Source organism: Colossoma macropomum, unplaced genomic scaffold, assembly GCF_904425465.1.
Source record: "Colossoma macropomum unplaced genomic scaffold, Colossoma_macropomum, whole genome shotgun sequence".
Classification (NCBI taxonomy): Eukaryota; Metazoa; Chordata; class Actinopteri; order Characiformes; family Serrasalmidae; genus Colossoma; species Colossoma macropomum.
Genome location: NW_023494785.1, coordinates 13,318,743 through 13,337,638, shown reverse-complemented (window position 1 = coordinate 13,337,638; position 18,896 = coordinate 13,318,743). Strand labels below are relative to the sequence as shown.

The window sequence follows — 18,896 nt, the reverse complement described above, 5'->3', positions numbered from 1 at the left end:
AACACACAGTGTGCATCCTGTCACTCACAGCAGTTCAACAGTTTGCTTAAAATGTACAACACTGATGTCACTGGTAAACATTTTTAATTTCTTATGAAAGTTAATTCAGTCCTGAATTTCATAACACACTTTGTAGAAAAACACAGCAAAAAGATCTATGTTCGAAATATCCCGTATGCTCCACATGTCAACAGGCATCTTAGAAAAAAAAAGAAGGCACACACTTTCCTCAGTGCATAGAGGCTAGAGAGCAAGAATGGTCACCTCATCTCTGAGAACAGAAACAGTTCACTGAGGTGACCATGTAACTGCTCCATAATACTTATTCATATTGACTGTAACAGGAATCTCCATTTTCAAATGCTGCATCACAATTTAAACTGATAATGGACTGTGTTAAGTGTGAAGTATTTCTGAATTTGAACATTGCTAAGGGAGTGAACTGTATTGCAGCAAAGTGAATGGCTTCTACAGTTCGTCGTGTTTGTATGTGAATTCTCGGGCGGATATAAAGCCATCCTCATCCTCGTCTTCTTTCTTGAAGATGTCCTCCACCATGGCCTCGTGATGGGTGTCATTGGCAGGGTATCCATGTCTCTCAAACTCCTTCCTCAGATACTCTTTCACCTGAAACAAGACACCTTTAGTAGGTTACTTCTGAAACACAAAATTTCACAGTTTCACACAGGGTTTGTTGCTGTTCAGTTCATGTTGAATGAATGTATGTTTTTTTTGGGCTGAATGAGTGTTGATTGGTCTAGTTACTAAAATATGAGCATCAAGCTGCATATTTTGATATTACACACCTCGGCTTTGGAGAGCTTCCAGTCATCATTGAGATCCATCTCCTGGAAAGACTCATGTGACCTGGGGCCATTCCTTATTTCCATGACCTCGATGTCAAAAATCAGGGTGCTCTCTGGTGGGATTTTCCCTAAAAAAGGCAGCACACAGGGTCACAATGTTTATAAGCAAAGTTGCAGTTGTATCTTGCTTTCCTAAGCCATTCTTTTGGAATTGCATGATGACTAATGTGTACTGACAGTGTATTACCAGATATTCAAAGACACTCAAACTGCTTTGAGCACAAGCACTCCCTGGAAGCCCCACCTTTGCCCTCCTTCCCGTATGCCAGAGCTGGGGGGATGGTTAGCTTCCTCTTCTCCCCTGCACACATGTTCTGGAGCCCCTTGTCCCAGCCCTTGATCACCTCCCGGATCCCCAGTGTGAACCACACTGGGTTCTTATCTCCATGATGACGGCTTCCGAGAGCAGAACAACACATGTACCATGAGGAATCAGTGCACATTCACTGAACCGCTGTAGTTAATTTAGAAGCCCATAAACACTGCAATGAACATGCACTGCTTATTATATTACTGAGGCTGTTACTTACATTATTCAAGTGACTAAAGCTCAGAACACTGCACTGTGTATGAATAACATGCATTAAAGTTATTTAACTCGATTACACTAACGTAGTGCATCATGCAACAACTCGTTACCTGGAGTGGAACAGGGTGCCATTACTCTCCAGGAATCCCTCATAGTGTACTAAAAGTATATCCCCGTATTTTGATTTTCGGTGACACAGAAAAGGCTTGTACAAAACTTCTATTTTCACCTCCGGCTCCGGGAGTTTTGCTCCATTGACACAGAAAAGTAATGCAGAGAGAAAGCACAGCTCCAGGATCATCTTCACTCTAATAACGGCCAGATATCTGACCTCCTATAATGAGGGCGATGTCCTCTGAACTACCACGTAGAAAAAACAGCGGTGTAACCAGCGAAACGTCGAAACGCCTGCAGCCAATCGCACCGACTACGTGGCATCGCAACTTTTTCTAAAGACTCTTCTCAGTCCCAAATATTCCCTTGCGTAAAAAACAGATCGCCATTCGCCAAACGGTCACTGCCATTGGCTGAATTCGCTGGAGGATCCGCCTTAGAGCGGAATACTACGTGTTTATTGGAGCGCTGTTGGCGTTGCCAACGCAAGGCCACGCCCACACAAACTGACCGCTTCCAATCAGAGAACAAGGTTCGACCGGCACGAGTTTAAAGGGAGCCTGAGCACTTCATATTTCTCCCTTTATCTCAAAAACATGACTGCAAAACGCCAGAGGGCGCCCGCGAGCGAGTCCTCAATGAATGGCTAAAAGTGAGCTATACGGCTAAAAACGAAAAGATAAAATAGTCTCTAACCACTTGTTCAGGACCTTCCTTTAATTTTATAAAGTAGAAAGTATATATTTCACAAAATAATCTAAGAAACCTTACCTGTGTTGTTTCTTTTTTTCTACAACCAACGAGTTTTAGGCAGCAGGACGCTAGCATTACTGCTACTGAGTGCTGATTGGTTGGCATTACTGCTATTGTGTGCTGATTGGTTTGCATTATTGCTACTGAGTGCTGATTTGTTGGCCAGCTGATCAGCTCATTGGCTGAGTGAAGCTGCTGGCGCTCACTGACATCATGATCATACATTAGGGCACGCTTATACAGTCCTGTAACTGTACAGTTTAAAAGCGCTCAGCGGTGTTAACAATTGTGTTAAAATATTGCGTACGGTTCTGTGTTCAGGAAATGAATCAATTCTTTTATATAAAAAAAAATTTAAGCATTTACAAATTATGATTTTGCTCAAAAGCTCCAGATTCACCCATTCATTGTGTCCTCCAGCGTCTGACAAACCCGAAAGACATTACTGAGTGGCGTATCTCCTCTCTGCACTTTCTTTGGTTAACCAACGAACAATCCGTATGACGTCACTCGGACGGGCTTATCCCTGTGTGATCATATGGATCGGTATTCTCGTACGCAGTGTGCGCTCTCTGTAGCCGGAATCTAAAATTACGGACGAGCCTCTGTACATTTTCAGACTACGGGTTTCGTACCGAAGAGTCGTCTAGCCGCACTCGTTGGGGAGCGTCTCGAAATGAGCCGTCCTTAGAGACGCTGATATGGAGGGAGTTCTGTATAAATGGACCAATTATATAAGTGGTAAGTTGCGTAGTTCGCTCTTAACTAAAGCCGAAATGTCAGACAGTCTTAATGTTTTCCGAAGTTGGCCACGGGCTAACGTAGCTAACGTAAACAGCCTCAGCGGAGGCTTGGTAAGTAAGTAGCTAAGGCTTGGCTGTGTCACCACGTAACAGCCTGCTATCCGACCAGCTAGCTAGCTAGTTTATTTACGGGTAGTTTATTATTTCATTCTGCACTTCTGCTCTCTTCTGTCTCATTTAGTTGTTCTAAATATGCCGGTGTTTACGAGCCTGAAGTTGGCTTCCTCTTCGCCAGCTTCTGGTTCGAATGTTCCCGTTCCACCTTAAGTGGTGCAGCGGTTACATTCTGGCTGTTGCACCATTTAAGGCGGAACGGGAAAATTCGAGTAGGAAGCCAACTTCAGCCTCGTCCGGTGTTTAGGGTTTGCGAGGCGATATAGGGTTTTGTTAAATGTGTACCGGTCAGTATAGGCAGCTGTAGCTTTCTGTTTAGCTGGTCAGCAAAGTTTGGAAGATTTATTGGAGGTGCTAGCTCATATGAGCTGGATGAGTGGCCACAGTAGTTAGCATGTAGTGCTAAATGTTGCACTCTGTGATGAAGTTATTGATGAAGTTGTAAACTAGTCACATGAAACCTGCGTCAACGAGCTGTCATGACTGATGACTGATTCACATCACCCAGCTGGAATGAAAACTGAATCAAATCGAACTGAGAGCAAATAAAGTAGATCTGATACTGATTTATGTGTCTGTGTGACTGTTGTTAAATAAGACATGGCCATCCTCTAACGTTACACTGCCAGCAGCACTGTGAAGCTCACAGTCAATGTAGTGCTGGGCAGCTTTGATCAAAGCTTTGATATCATAATGCTTTCCAAACATATCACAGCATAAAATGATCATTTAGACTGCATTAATAAGTCTAATGAGCCCTTGCTTTCATTATGAGTGCTAAAGAATGTCTTACACACCTGAAATGTTTTATGTTCTGCTTAAATGAAATGATACCAAAGCAAACCTTACACATCACTGTAACCTGAGAGTTACTACCAGTCCGTGGATTTTCAGTTATCCTTTCAAAACAGCTTGAAGGCCCAGCAAATGACACAAATTGTAGTTAACTGCCAAGTCCTGGATGCCATGAATTGCACAAAATAGGATTTAAAATGCTAAAAGCAATCCTGTTGGCAACAGAGACAGGGCTATTTAATGAGTCATGGATTTAATGCTCATTATCTATCAAACATATCACTAAAAATATCACTAAATTTGAAAAATGCTATTGCAGTATGTTAACAACATGATGTACTGGTATAAACAATATATTGCTAAGCACTTATCAGTATCTAATTACTGTTTATTACATTTTAGAATAAATGACGGTTGTCTTTCCTCTCTAGGTTGGCAGCCTCGCTGGTTTGTGTTAGCTGGAGGCACACTTTCATATTATGATTCCCAAGAAGATGCTTGGAAAGGATGCAAGGGCAGCATCAAGATTTCTGTGTGCGAAATACAAGGTAATATAAAGAGGTCAATCAACTTTTGCAGTAATAATTCAAGGTTGATTTCATCATCAGTTATTGTCTTGTGTGATTAAGACTAGGGTTCCCACCTACTGTGAACTCTCACATCGTTTGTTATTGTGCAGTGTAAGTTCAAGGTTTGCTATGACCTTAGATTATCTTGTACTACCCCTAACATTATTTCCTGACAGTTACCTACTGCCTATCTCTTCTCTTTTTACTCCAAAACTCTTTACAGTGCACCCGACAGATTTCACAAGAGTTGATTTGACCATACCAGGAGAGCAGTACTTCTACCTCAGGGCAATCAATGCAGCAGAGAGACAGAAATGGCTGGTAGCTTTAGGAACTGCAAAAGCCTGCCTGACAGACAACCGGACCAAGAGAGAGAAAGGTGAGCTATGAATCTCCTAGAATTTCTGAATCTTTATTACTCTGTATGTTTTCTCTGACTTAAGACTGCATATCTTAGGCGAATGAAAACAGCAAAGCTATGATAATTCTTGATGAGCCTTATCTTCTGTTGTGACTGTGTATGATAGGAAAAATGTTTATTTAAACATATTCTATCTCTCTTTCTACTCAGAGCTCCAGGAGAACACAGAGACACTAAAAACAAAGATGTGTGAGCTGAGACTATACTGTGACCTTCTTCTCGAGCAAGTGAACAAACTCAAGGAGGATCCTCTGGGTGAGGGGGCAGCTGGCTCTGCAGAGGTAAGTCAGTCTTTGTGAGTGGTTTTCTGCTGGAATCCTCTTGGGAATGCAAAGGATTAGAACTAGTAATGCTTTCTTTTCCAGTCCTTTAAGTTCTAGGTATTAACCAGGTACAAAATGTAGGTACAAATTCCAAAGTACTAGATAATTATTTTGAGTAACATGATGGTAAGTTCCAGGGCAGTCTAACTAAATTAAACTGAAATGCTAAACAGATTCCAGGTATTGACTGGATAAGTACATGGTACAAACTCCAAAGTGCTATTTGTATTTTGTGCCTTTATACCTTATAAACAGCTTAGAAGCTGGAACCTATTAATCATGTCAGTGTAATTTGGTTTGGCTGTCTTGGTACTTGCCATCATTTTACCTGAATTAATTACATGGCACTTTGACAGTTTCACCCCACACTTAATTAATATCTAGAACCTGTTAGTTATTTCAGTGTATTTAGATAAACTGTCCAATAACATATGCTCTTGTTTCCCAAAATAATTATTTAGTACTTTGGAGTTTGTACCTCACACTTACTTGGATATTAATACTTAGAAGGACTTAAGAACCAACTTGAAGAAAAAAGTCTGGATAAAAATGTGGCAAAGGATTAAGGACAACAAATAAAAAAGAACAATAAAAATGAATACATTTGAAAACATAATAAGCATAATGGGCTGACATCCTATCAGCTTCTTGTTACTGTGTAATTTCTGCAGGTGTTTTTCACTGATTGTTGTTGCTGTTGTTGTTGTTGCTGTTGTTGTTGTTGTTGTTGTTGTTTACAGGCTGTTTATAATTGGTGTAAATCTTTTTTTGATGTGTTCAGTGTCTTGAAATACTGACGATAACCACAATATATAGCGTGCTGTTTTTCTAAAAACAGTGGTATCAAGAATATTTTTTATTCATTTCACATGTAATGCAATAAAACTGCCTAAACAGCACTAATTATGCTCTCTTTGTAATGAAACATTCAGTCAGTCAGTTTTACTTTGGTACTGACAGTATCTGTGATATCCTCAGAAAAGCCTATTTTATTATAATGTGATGGAATTTATCACAGTGTAAACATCAGTGATAAATATCGATCCTTAATGATGACGTAGAATAACATAATAATAACTGAGAGTATGTTGATATTGTGATGCATTAAACTACCTGTGTATTTCTGAAATTCACCATTAAAATGTCTGTGTTTGTTTTGTGTGGGGGGCTCAGACAGGGGATGACACAGGTACTCTGGTAAAGTCTACATGCACCACTTTTCTGAAGACGCTGGAGGAGTGCATGCAGATTGCCAGCCGAACCTTCAGTCCGGACCTGCTGAGCCACAGTCCACCAGGGTCACCACCTGTCGCTGCTGTCAAACCTCAGAAGGTGTTTATGAAGATCTACATCAAAATCTTATTCATTATGAAGTTATAATCCCCTGTTTAGAATATCTAGGGTGAATATATTTTGACTGTGCTCTTTATTTTAGTATTAACGACGACTCGTCTCTGAAGGTGTAATTTTTTATGTCTTGTTTTTTGTCCTGCAGATCAAACCTCTTAATCAAACAAGTCACAATTCAGAGGAAAAGTAAGTTGAATGTGTCTCTGTTTTGGGTAAATATATTTGTACTGTATCTGGACTTTCCAGTACTCTCCAGTTTAAATTCACCCAGCATTTCTGAACTGTTGAAAGGCTATCACTCATTATTTTGTATTTGTTATGCAGACAGAGGGGTTTGGTAAACAACTCATCTAGAGCATCAGCACAAGAGTGTGTGGAGAGTAGACCAGAGCAGGAACCCCCTTCACCTCCACCAGAGAACACATCAACAGGTAAACCACACGTTCAGTGCTCATATGAATGCTGGATTCAAAAGTCTTACTGATTGTAAGATCACACTGACGTCTTAGATTGTGTGCTCACATAGTTTAATGTTAGGTGTAAATTTCTGTAAAACCTGAGTTAGTTCGGGATGTCCTTGTAAGTCTTCATCAAGGTCGAGTAATACGATATATGATATGTTATCATTGTTGTGACAAATGTCACAAAACCATTTTTATATCTTGGGTATTATCAGTACTTGTAGAGGCCTCAATTATAGAGTGCATATAAACATCAATAACCAGTGTATAGTAACTGCAGTTACTATACAGTTTATGCAGCTGTTATACACTGGTTATTTATTTATTTATTTATTTTTATTGGCAAACATTTATCATTGTACTCAATTTTTCATTTCCACTTTGCTGGTGCATTTTTTTCATTCCAGCTTGTTTGTAAACCTCAGACAAACTAGATGTTGTGATAGCATAACATGTCTTTGTTATGTGTATAATGAAAAAAAAATATTGTGATGATATATTTTTGCCATATCGGCCACACTTATCTCCATCCTGATCCTCCTTTGGTTCTAGTTTTTATCATTCTATAGTTATATGCAAAAGTTTGGGCTTCCATGGTCAAATTATGTTTTGTTGAATTTCTAAGTGAAAATAAGTTAACACATCCCCTCAAGAGAATGCATTTCTGCATATTTTAATGCACAATTACTGTTTATTTGCTGAATTTTTAAAAAGAAATCTGTACAGTGTGGCATGCACCACAGCAAATATATAGAAACTGTGCACTAAAGTTTGCTGAAAAATGCCATATTTATGTTTGTTCTCTGTAGAGGATGTGCTAACTTTCACTTTTGACCAGGGGTTTTCAAACTTTTGCATACACCTGTATGTCTAATCACTATTTAACAGGGAACAGCCTCATGGAGCAGGAGAATAAGGACATAGCAGAGGTCCAGGATGCTCCTCACTCTAGCACACAGGGTCCTGCTGAGGATGAACGTCCCAGAGAGGAGGCAGGAGAGGATGCACGTTCGGATGAAGTAGATCATGCCCAAGAGGAAGTCCTGCCTAGCTCCAGACAGAGCAAAGAGCAACAGGCCAGTGATCAAAACAAAGCTGTCCCAGAAGCAAATGAGCTCGAGTCACAGGGTAAACAGGAAGAAGATCAGGTGGAAACATTCTTCAGTAGTATGAGCCACAGGTATGAGGAACCTCTGCCGCTGTGAGCTAGAGAATTGACATGTACTGACTAATTAACGTATGCATATGTAGATTCAGGACGAAATTACAGAGCATGTCATGTAGCATAGATCATTTTCATGCAGTAAGAAGTAATATTCACCATGCTGGGGTTCATCTAATCAATGCTGAATACTAAGGAAATGTATCAGTACTACTAAAGAGGTAGTATAGATGTAATAGTTTAACATGGAATTGATCAGTCTTACAATTATCTGAAAGTCTTCATCAGAAACAAACATTTCAATGCAGCAGTTACAGAGATTGGTTTTGGAGGATAGCGTGTGAATGATCAGGTGTTCATGTTAGTGTGTTTTCTCTCACATTACTCTGAAAGCGAGGCCCTGCCTGTCGTAATGGGTTTGTAGAGCCTTTTTTATTACACTCTGCTCTTCCTTCTGCGATAATGAAATTGTCAGTATTACACCATTATACTCTTACTGTACTAAGAGTGAGTCTTAAACAATATTTCAAATACAGTTGTATGCAAAAGTTTGGAAACCCCCCAGTAAAATAACTTGTTTTGCTGAATTTCTAGGTAAAAATAGATTCACGCATCATCTACAGAGAACAAACTTAAATATGGCATTTCTTCTGTAAAGTATTGTGCAGGATTTCTATTTGTTAATAAAAATTGAAACATAAAATGTGGCCTGTGCAAAAATTATGGCACATGTAATATTTTATGTTTTCATTTTTTCCCCCAGTATGTTAAATCAGTGTTTCTCAACTTGGTCCTCAGGGCCCATCAGATGGTCCACATTTTTCCTTCATCCCTGTGTGTTGTGAGTTAGGCTGAGGAACAAGCAGGGCACCACTGTGTTAAATGGATCAAGTTCTCTGTAGAGGATGAACTTATTTTCACTTAGAAAATCAACCACATGTGATTTTACCAGGGGTGTCTGAACTTTTGCATACACTATATACTGTGAACTGTTACCAAAGCAATATTGCATTCATTCAATATGGAGTACAGAACATCCATAAACAATGTCACAAAGTTATTTATTTATACGTGAGTAACTTGTAACTCATAAATATAGATTTTGGTGCAGATTTTTAGACATTCTTCAGAGTTGTGACTCAGATCAGAAAGGGCTGCATGGTTTTCTGCTTTTATGTTTCTTAAGTTTGCTTGAGTTACATGACTTTGCTTCAGCTGTATTCTTGTTGTTTTGAGTGTTTGTGTTCATTAAATAAACCCCTATCAAATTGGAATGTGCACTAATGCGCTGTCTTTTTCTGAATGTCTGTGGTTTTCCTTTCGTAGATTTAGTGATATAAGACTGGAGGACGGCAAAGGTATCCCCACACTGGCCTTTTTGGACTCTTGCTATGCTATAGTGCCAGTATTAGGTAGGACAGTTTCCTCCTTTGACTCTCTCCATCAATCCCATTTTCCTCCTTCCACCATCAAAGATCATTACCTGCTCTACCGCGATTCCCTTGTTTTTTCTTTTTCTGGCAGCATTTTTTCTCTTCCTTTTGACCGTTTGCTTCTTCACAAAGTCACTGCTGTTTTTGCTTCACTCTCTCAGTTTGCGGGGGGATTATGCATGCCTTCTTGTTTCACACATTGATGAGTAGGTACAGCTAATGTTAATGCGGGTATATGTGCAGAGCAAAGTATACAAAAGGCTTGAGGCACTTTTTGCTCCGAATAAAGACTTCAGCTCTGCAGTGTTCGCATTCAGTCAGTGGACTTTTTCAGCTTGCCATGGCCTGTTGCTTTGTTGTGAATGGAGCCGTTCCTGTCCAACCGTGGGAGCTTCATCAGCGTGCAAACTAATCATATATGTAGGTCTTTGATGTTCTAAATACTCAACAGCACAATGATCCAGACTTTTTCTTCTCAGACAAGCTGGGACCAACTGTCTTCGCTCCAGTTAAAATAGATTTTGTGGGCAACATTAAGGTGAGTAGCAACATCTTATCAGTCATCCAGTATATTTTGTTAAAAAACTAAATTTAGTATGATAAGGAAATTTGCCACAGAACTTCGGATTGGTCTAACGATGTAATTTTGTGTAGACATCTAACAGCACTCCCACAGATTTTATTGATTACGTGTAATTTTTGTACTTTCATTCAGAATTTAATTTGAAGTCTTTGTTGTTTTATTAAAAAAATAGATTAAAGATTAAAATTAATATGATAACATGATAATCTGATGAGGATCTAATGATAACATGATAATAATCTAACTTACTGCCCAATACCCACAAAATTACTCTGTAGTTTCCGCAAAAGTGGAAGAAAGTGGAATTCCCCAGTAATGTCTCATGTTTCCACTGAATCAACTTGCATTCTTTCAGAAGAACAATAATTTGCAAAATCCGTATATTGTCATTTGATCTGAAGGCCCTCAGGGGTTTACAGTGTGTATATACAAGCAATGTTATAGGTGTGTTTTGAGCTGTGATAAAAGACCCACATAGAATCAGGACAATGGTTTTGCTCGCAAAGTAATTTTAATCTTATACGAACCCAAGGGTTTCTAATTCCACAAAAACCTTCATGTATTATACGTATCACTATGGTACAGAAGGAAATCTCTTTAAAACTTCAGAAAGTGGTGGTCATAATTGAAAAATATTGTTGGCCACTTCATTGCAACATGTAAGAGAGTGTTGAGCATGTCATCTGAGCGAATTATCATAACAGCCACTAGGTGGTCTCAACACTGTCATGACATTCTATTAAAAAGGTTTTATTCTTAAGAGGAACAAAAGGTGATCAATCATTATATAACATTTTTTGTGATGTGGACAAAAGAAAACAATATTTTCAATGTCACAGTAATGTCATTTCGTTATACTGACTACAGCAAACACCAAAAAAAATCAAATATCTTAACATGAGTTTTGGTCATGGGAGCTTTCAAATTTGTGAAGATCTTTAATTCCTCCCTCAGAAAGTCCAGCAGAAGTTGCTGTCGGACCCTGACGCTTTTCCCACCCTGCAGAGTATCGTACTGCATGAAGTGGAGATGGAGGTGGCACAGGTGCGGAACTCAGCCACTGAAGCATTGCTGTGGCTCAAACGAGGACTGAAATTCCTCAAAGAGTTTCTCTCTGAGGTGAATGCAGGAGAGCAGGACATCCACGCAGCTCTGAGTGAGTAACGGGAGCAAATGCAAATACTTATTGTCACAGATTAGGAACATTGGGAACATAAATCAAGCTTTTCTGATAAATTGATAAACCTGTATTTGCCTGAAATCACGTTTTTTTAATGTGGTCCGCTTTTCAGAAGTTGTTTGTGTTGCTGATTACAGTTTTAAAGCACAATTGAATTCTTGATAAATCTCATAATACATGACTCTGTTTGAGCTCAGTCTGTGCATGCTAGAAAATAGCTACTGTTTTCTCTGGGTCAGAAACAACTTGGTTTCTCTAAACTATGCAGGTAAACAATTTGCATTGGTCTCCTGTTCATTGAATTGGCTTTGTTTTCAAACTTATCTGGCCAGAATGTTTTAACACGTCTTCCTGTAGCTTTTGGAAAAAAGTTGAATTTGTCAACCCTGACTGAATTTATGCTTATAGTAGGGGTGGGAATCTCTAGGCACCTCATGATTCGATTCGATTACGATTCAGAGGGCTGCGATGCGATTATAAAACGATTATCGATGCATCTCGATGCATCTTCATTTTCTAAATAGCATTTTTATTCTCTCACTGTGTGAGCTCAAGTTTCGCTGCTGCCACTCATCTGCGAAAAAATGCGCAGTTACGGTGAAATAAGATCCAGTGGCAGTGGATGTCCATGCGACACGTTACAGCCATCCTGCCCGTTTTCTTTAGTGATTTTATAACTTCGGTTTTGGTCCCGTTGTAGAGAGTTGGGGGATCGCTGTGTCAGTAAAATATCTGTTGTGCAACATAGCACGAAAGCCCTGTTTCGCAATGACTGAGAACCGGCGTGCAGACTGCAGGTCAGATAGCAGCGATGCGTTATTCGCATTTATAAGCACTGCAGTTGGTTTCCTGGTACGTTAAATCTGCAACGAGAGACTGTCACACAGTAAAAAGTTGTGAAGATGAAGTCAGCTTCTCTTTCGAATTCTCCCGTTCCACCTTAAATGGTGCCGCATTTTCATTCGGCGCCTCAGTTAGAATTTAAGGTGGAACGGGTAAATTCGAACAAGAAGCTGGAGAATAAGAAGCGACTTCAGCCTCGTAAAACAGCCGAACGTTGAGAGACATTTAACTGATCAACTTCTGAGGAAAAGTTTTCTGGCGGAGATGGGAGGAAAGCGGCTATAGCTAAAGCTTAAAGCACGGAAGAGTAAATCTGCGTTTTCGTTTATATTGTTTAGTCTATACTACGACATTAACACATACTGACACATACTGGACATTAAATGTTGCGGCTCCAAAGCTGGTTTGATTTTTGTTGAAAGGACAAAATGGCTCTTCTTATCATTTGTGTTGTGACTCCTGATCTAACCTGGCTTTTAATGCAGAGGGAGCCGGTCGGATTTCTCGCTCATCCAGTAGTGTTTTTGTTACGTGCTGCCGCAGACTGTCCGGGCGCTGCACTTCCAAGTTCCGCCCTTTGCGTTCCGTCAACATTACGTTATAAATTAAATATTTAGAAAATCTTTTTTTGACATTTGTGAATCGATTCAGAATCGTTCACATCCGCATCGCGACGCATCTAAGAATCGATTTTTTCCCGCACCCTTAGCTTATAGTCACCAAAAGATGACCTAATAATCTGGGCTTAGTTTCCCGAAGCATCTTAGCACAAAGGTGACTCTTAAATGGTAGGGTAGAGCGAGCACACTGAACACTCTCTCTTCCAGGTAAGATGATCTTAAGACTAAGATGCTTTTGGGAAACTTGGCCCTGACTGTTTAAGTTCTCTTGTTCCTCTTGTTCTATTCTGTAGGAAGTAGTCCGAATTCTGTGAGCACTATTGCTGCATACACTGACCAATTTAAAAGACCAAATCCACAAATTCTTGTTAAAACAATGGCCATTACAGTGTGATTCGTCCTGTCATTTTAATGTTTCAGGAAACCTAAGTGCCCTTTCAGTAAAACCTTTGCCAGTAAAGCTGTCAAACCTTGTTGTGTAAAGCAATGGATTACATTGTTTAAGGGCTGAAGTTAGGCAGGACTAAAACCCCCTTAACCATGGAAAATCTATGTAGCTCATGGTCTCAAATGGCTTTTTGCCTTTATTCCATGAACAGCACAATGGTAATACCTTGGCACATTAACACAAAACTGAGAAGATGTGTGCTTTCACAGGTGTGTATATTGAGTATTTCACGACAGCTTTGAACATGGCTTAGCTAGTCAGATTTCAGAACTGAAATTGAGTGGTCTAAATTGAGTGGTTCGAACAGTTGTTCTTTTTACCAGACAATGCCTATGGAAAGACACTACGCCAGTATCATGGATGGGTTGTCCGGGGAGTTTTTGCTGTAAGTACTATAAACATTTAATTTCATTTTCTGCTTACACATACACAAACCTGAGCTCTAAACATACACCCTGACTGCTGTGTGTGTTGTATGCAGCTGGCTCTGAGGGCCGCTCCCTCCTACAGTGGCTTCATGGCAGCGTTGGTGTCTCATGAGGGTGATGAGCTGAAGGAGGGTTTTACCACAGGCATGCAACGGGACCTAGCCATCTATCTGCCTGCCATGGAGAAACAGCTGGCCATCCTGGACGCTCTGTATGAGGAGTACAGCCTGGAGTCTGACGAGGTGGTTTGAGCCACTCACCAACACATGCATACAGACAAAAACAAGACAGAGCTCATGGCAGTCTTGGCTAGGCGTTGTCTTGGTTGCAGTGATCAGTCTCTGGTGTTTGAGAGCCTGATTCGGTGATACTTACGCTGCTGAAAGAAGGGGCTTGGTCCATATGGATGAAGCAAGCACTGCAAGAATACTGGGCTTCTACAAATAGCAATATTGCCCTGGTCCCATACGCTTGAAGGTGCACTCACCTAAACTCTTAAAGGTGGCAGAGGGCCAAGATTTGTACGTCTCATAGACTGTGATGATTTTTCAGGGAACAGCGATTTTTCAGTAACCTCCATGGTGGTGGTTGAGTGCTCTGAAGTTTGGTCACTGGGTTCTTTTTGATATACCTATGACCATCAGAGGATGCTATGAAATGCCATTTTTAAAATGTTACAGCAGTTTTTTTTTATGCAAAAACATGCACATCTGTGGTGAGTATACAGAGCAGTCAGTAAGTATACAAGCCACAATATTTGTATTTGTGCTTTGCATGCAGTATTTATTAATACCCTTATCATTTTGCTCTCACAAGATCATATTTTTCTTTGACCACCACTACATACCATATTCCATAGACAAGCACAAATGAAAAATATTTGACTGGGATTCAAACAAAGATCCAGCATTAATCTTAAGCAGCAGTTCAACATGCATGACCTAAAGGATTGCTCGATAGATTCTAGACTAAAGGCTGCAAACATTGGACAAAATAAAAACATTATATTCCCAAAGTACACAGGAAATCTTTAGATCGGCCGTAAGGACCAAAGAAAAAACAATGGAAAAAATACAAACTGTCTAAACCTTTTTGAAGTTATCTTAATCATACTTTTCCTTTAGCACATTTTATTCTGTTTTTTTTTCTTAATAACTTTTATTTATTAAATTATTTACGTAAATAAGAATTAAGAGTAGATTTTATTCTAAGAATTATACCATGTTTACTCATTAATGTAGCCTAATGAACAATTCTGTGCATGTTGTATTGCATGGGTTCGGTTCATTTTTGTGTCAACTAAAGAAGAGCCCAAATTTAAATAACTTACTGATTTATTAATGTAGCCTTCTGCCCGATGACTGCTGGGATAGGCTCCAGCTCCCCCTGCAACCCAGAAGGATAAGGGGTTAGAAAATGTGTGTGTGTGTGTGTGTGTGATTATTAATGTATTGGCTAATTAGCCTTATAGTTTACATAAATGCCTGCCTGCCTTGGCTGTGCAGTGCTGAGTTAGAAATCAGAGCTCTGCCTGTTTCAGGTGGGATGAACAAACAACTCCATGCTTATTGCTTAAGAAATTCAAAATTTCTCCAAAATGGATTTGTACTCAATAATTGTACAATATGTACTTCAGCAAATTACATTCCATTTATATGTATGCTTAGACTCAGTGGCCACTTTGTTAGGTGCATCTACTTTATAGCTGTATCTTATAGGCAACTATACTTTTCCTATTTTGAGTTGGAATCCACACATTTTGGTACCACTGTTGTGCTCTGAAGTTGGCTCACTGGTGGTTGACTTTGTGTGTTTTTCCATGAATTACCTGTTCTGACAACAGGGAATCTTCTCTGTAGGTACATTTAAAAAGGTATATATAGATATTTTTATAAATACAAGTATAAAGCTACAGCATGTGATGCAATGCATTTGAATTTAGTCTGTATTATACTTAATCAAAAGACTTTTTACGGTAGCAGGAAATTAAATTGGTCCCTCTGAAATAAATAAAGCTGTGCTCTCCCCTTACATTGCTCATATTCTCTATCCTTGGTCACTGGTCTACATTTTTAGCAAGCACAGGGCACCACTGACTAATTTGTCTTTCACAGAAAGGGAGGTATATCTATTAAGGTGCCATTCAGTTGATACTTTAGCTATATTTGCTTGCATATATGTTTGCAAAAATAGTATTTACAAATGCATTTTGAAGTTTATATTTAAATCAGGCCATTCATGAAAGAGTAAAAGTAAACTTTTGAGTACATAATTTGTACCAAAATTGTGTGGATTAGAAGTTTAGAATTTTCTCTTAAAAAGTACAGAAGCCTATATATTTGGTGGAGAAATGAAACTGTCGGTGTAGTCTACATGACATGTTGGTTGCTTTATGTTTTGTGAAATAGATCAAAGTACATTCCAGTAGAAACGCACCATGACTGTGAACAAAGATTAATGACTATGAATGGACATAGCCTTCAATCCTAAGATGTTAGCGTTTATAAACATCTCTACAATATCATGGCCACTTGAATTATTTCCATGCATATTGAAAGGACAGAATGGAGGACTTGTCAAGTCAGCATTAAACAAGCACATTTCTTTCAAGCATGTTGTTTTCTTTCAGTGCCAGTGTAATGTCACATCAGGACTTCTCTATTCATGACATGCCATAGATCCCAGATACTGTTGCATTTTCAATGGTCTTAAAGTGCACTTTTGGAATGCTTAGTAAAGTCGAGAAAAAAAGCAGGTTGATGTTACATCGAAATTATCAGAGAAATGTAATCCATCAATGAGATAAACGGATTCAAAAGAAAAATTACAAGTTCTGGCGTTTAGTAGTTTGTGCACCCTTCCTTTGTTAGGGTAGCAGCACTAGGTCTTCTCTTGTGATGCTGGCTGAGGTAGGACTGAACACATGCAAAATAACCTGAGGTTATTCTTTCATGCAAGATCTCTACAAATGCTTTAAAAGCATTGGTCCTCACTTGTGGATTCTTTGCTTCAGCTCCACCCACAGGTTTTCACTGGGGTTTAGGTCGGAAGACTGTGATGATATGATGGTACTCTGTGATTGTATCTGAAAAGAAAATCTTATCCACAGCAACACATTCACCACCATACTTCACAGTGCAGAAACGGCTCTTTTCTGCATTTCCTTCAATCTTTTTATGCCAGACTCACCTCTGTGTTGTTGCTAAAACTTAGAGCCTAATTCAATTTCTTTTAGCATGCCTTCCAAATAATTTAATTTAACTAAGGTCACATTTGTTTGGTGCATTTGATCATTGGAGAAATCCTTAATCCTTGCTTTTCAACCATCTTCCTCATTGTACAAGGGAGCAAAATACACATTCATCCTCTTCTATTCAGAGTTGTCTCAGCTCCTGTTACGTCCTAATTAATAATAGTGGAGATGGGTCTTTCCAGGTGTGAAACTATGTTTTTTTTTTTTAAACCCAGTCTGATTTATGAAGATCAACAAACATGGTCTCATTTAATTTGTGTATTATCTGCTCTTCCTCATGTTGATAGATAGTTAATGGCATTTGGGTTGTGTGTTGCTTCATATTTATATATGAATGAAACCAGAGGTATAAATCCAGGCAATCATGGATGACCAGTTCAAGTGTGTTTAAAAAAGATGAAATGGTAGCATGTGTCACTTAGATTCTGTTCAGAAGAATGTTTGTTAGTTATACTGATATTTTTGTATGAATGTTTTTTTTTTTTTCTGTTAGTAAGTTACCTAACTGAAGACTCCTCTAATATTGTCAGTGTAAGATCAAGCAGATAAACAACAAAGACAAATATTCATGGTCTTTTTGCCCCGTCATCATTATCAGAGATGCCAGTAGTTCTCGAGGGTGCTGTTACCCAGTGTTAAAACACTATGTTTATATATTACAAACTTTCCTATTCATACTGCACACCCAGAAATGCATTTTTCCATAAGAATGTATTAAAAGTTTAAAACACACCTGTTAGTGTATTCTCATTTTTTTTTTCTAATTAGTGGCAAAATGAAAGGCCAAGGCAATTTTTTTGTTCACATTGATTTTGTATTTTATATGGAAATAGGAATCCTGTATTGTCGTAGTTATGTTATTACTTAATAAATTATGTTAAGGAGAGCTGTGTGAACAACTAACTATTGACTCTTAGTACTTTTATTGTTTAAACTTTTTAAAGTGCATTTTAACGTAAATACTTTTGTACACAATATATCAAAATCTTGCTGGTAACTGTTGATAATAGCTAAAGAAAAAAAACATCAGCATCAGACAGATGTTTCAATTTGATATTTTAAACTAATATTTGATCACATATTTATTGAACTCTGTAAGAACAGAACATTAGGTGATGCTGGGCTGCTGAGCTAAAACATTTACTTCTTATTAATTTGTAACCCTACAGAGATAAACTTTATGAATCTATTTGTAATGCTACTCCAGCTAGATGTAGTTCCAATTTATAAACATTTTATAAATGTTAATGAATCAGCAGGCACATTCATGAGGAACATTGGATATCAGCTGGGCCCACAATACTATATTCACCATTGTAGAAAACAAATCCCTATACTAAATTATCAGTAAAAATTCAAGTTCAGTTGTTTAAAAGCCAAAAAAATCTGTATGCATTCTTATAGATGTGTATGAGTGTGTTCCACTGTCACCATGACACTCAGTCTTTCAATATGTCTGCATGCGGTTGCCAGGTTGCATAACAAACAAAAAAGGGTCACTACCCCCAATAATGGGGTCCAGGAATAGAAGGATTGTGTGTTTGTAAGGGTGAGAGAGATGCACAGCTGTTGCCCCATGCACCTGTAGTTAAGATTATCACCTTTCTCTGCTTGACAATCAGGGAGAGGCCTCAGATGCAGCTCTGACAAAATTCAACAGAGTGAATGATTGGGGGGCCTGCGATTCCATTTGTTAAGGTCTTACATATAGCTCTGCTGTGACTAAATTTACTGTAGTTGTAAGACAAAAATAGTGTGGACTTCACTGCAGGGCTTGAAGGTAAGCACATTACATTCCGTACACAGTGGAAACACTTTTACTATGTGACCTTATTCTGCTCTGCGAGA

At 38.8% G+C, this 18,896-nt stretch overlaps 2 protein-coding genes across 2 annotated transcripts; one reads left to right on the top strand and one right to left on the bottom strand.

The window, feature by feature from the left end:
• Positions 1-65: 65 nt before the first annotated feature.
• On the bottom strand, positions 66-1,853 carry fkbp14 (FKBP prolyl isomerase 14). Its single transcript, XM_036582936.1, has 4 exons — positions 1,506-1,853; positions 1,111-1,262; positions 807-934; positions 66-627 (listed from the first exon to the last, which is right to left on the bottom strand). Exons 1-4 carry the CDS (start codon positions 1,694-1,696, stop codon positions 469-471), a joined length of 630 nt encoding a protein of 209 aa, XP_036438829.1. The 5' UTR covers positions 1,697-1,853; the 3' UTR covers positions 66-468.
• Positions 1,854-2,777: 924 nt separating this feature from the next.
• Positions 2,778-17,832, top strand: plekha8 (pleckstrin homology domain containing, family A (phosphoinositide binding specific) member 8). The gene is made up of 13 exons (XM_036582926.1): positions 2,778-3,003; positions 4,406-4,522; positions 4,767-4,922; positions 5,115-5,245; positions 6,461-6,619; positions 6,783-6,823; positions 6,962-7,068; positions 7,987-8,278; positions 9,587-9,672; positions 10,173-10,231; positions 11,231-11,432; positions 13,691-13,752; positions 13,849-17,832. Exons 1-13 carry the CDS (start codon positions 2,964-2,966, stop codon positions 14,044-14,046), a joined length of 1,650 nt encoding a protein of 549 aa, XP_036438819.1. The 5' UTR covers positions 2,778-2,963; the 3' UTR covers positions 14,047-17,832.
• Positions 17,833-18,896: the final 1,064 nt, after the last annotated feature.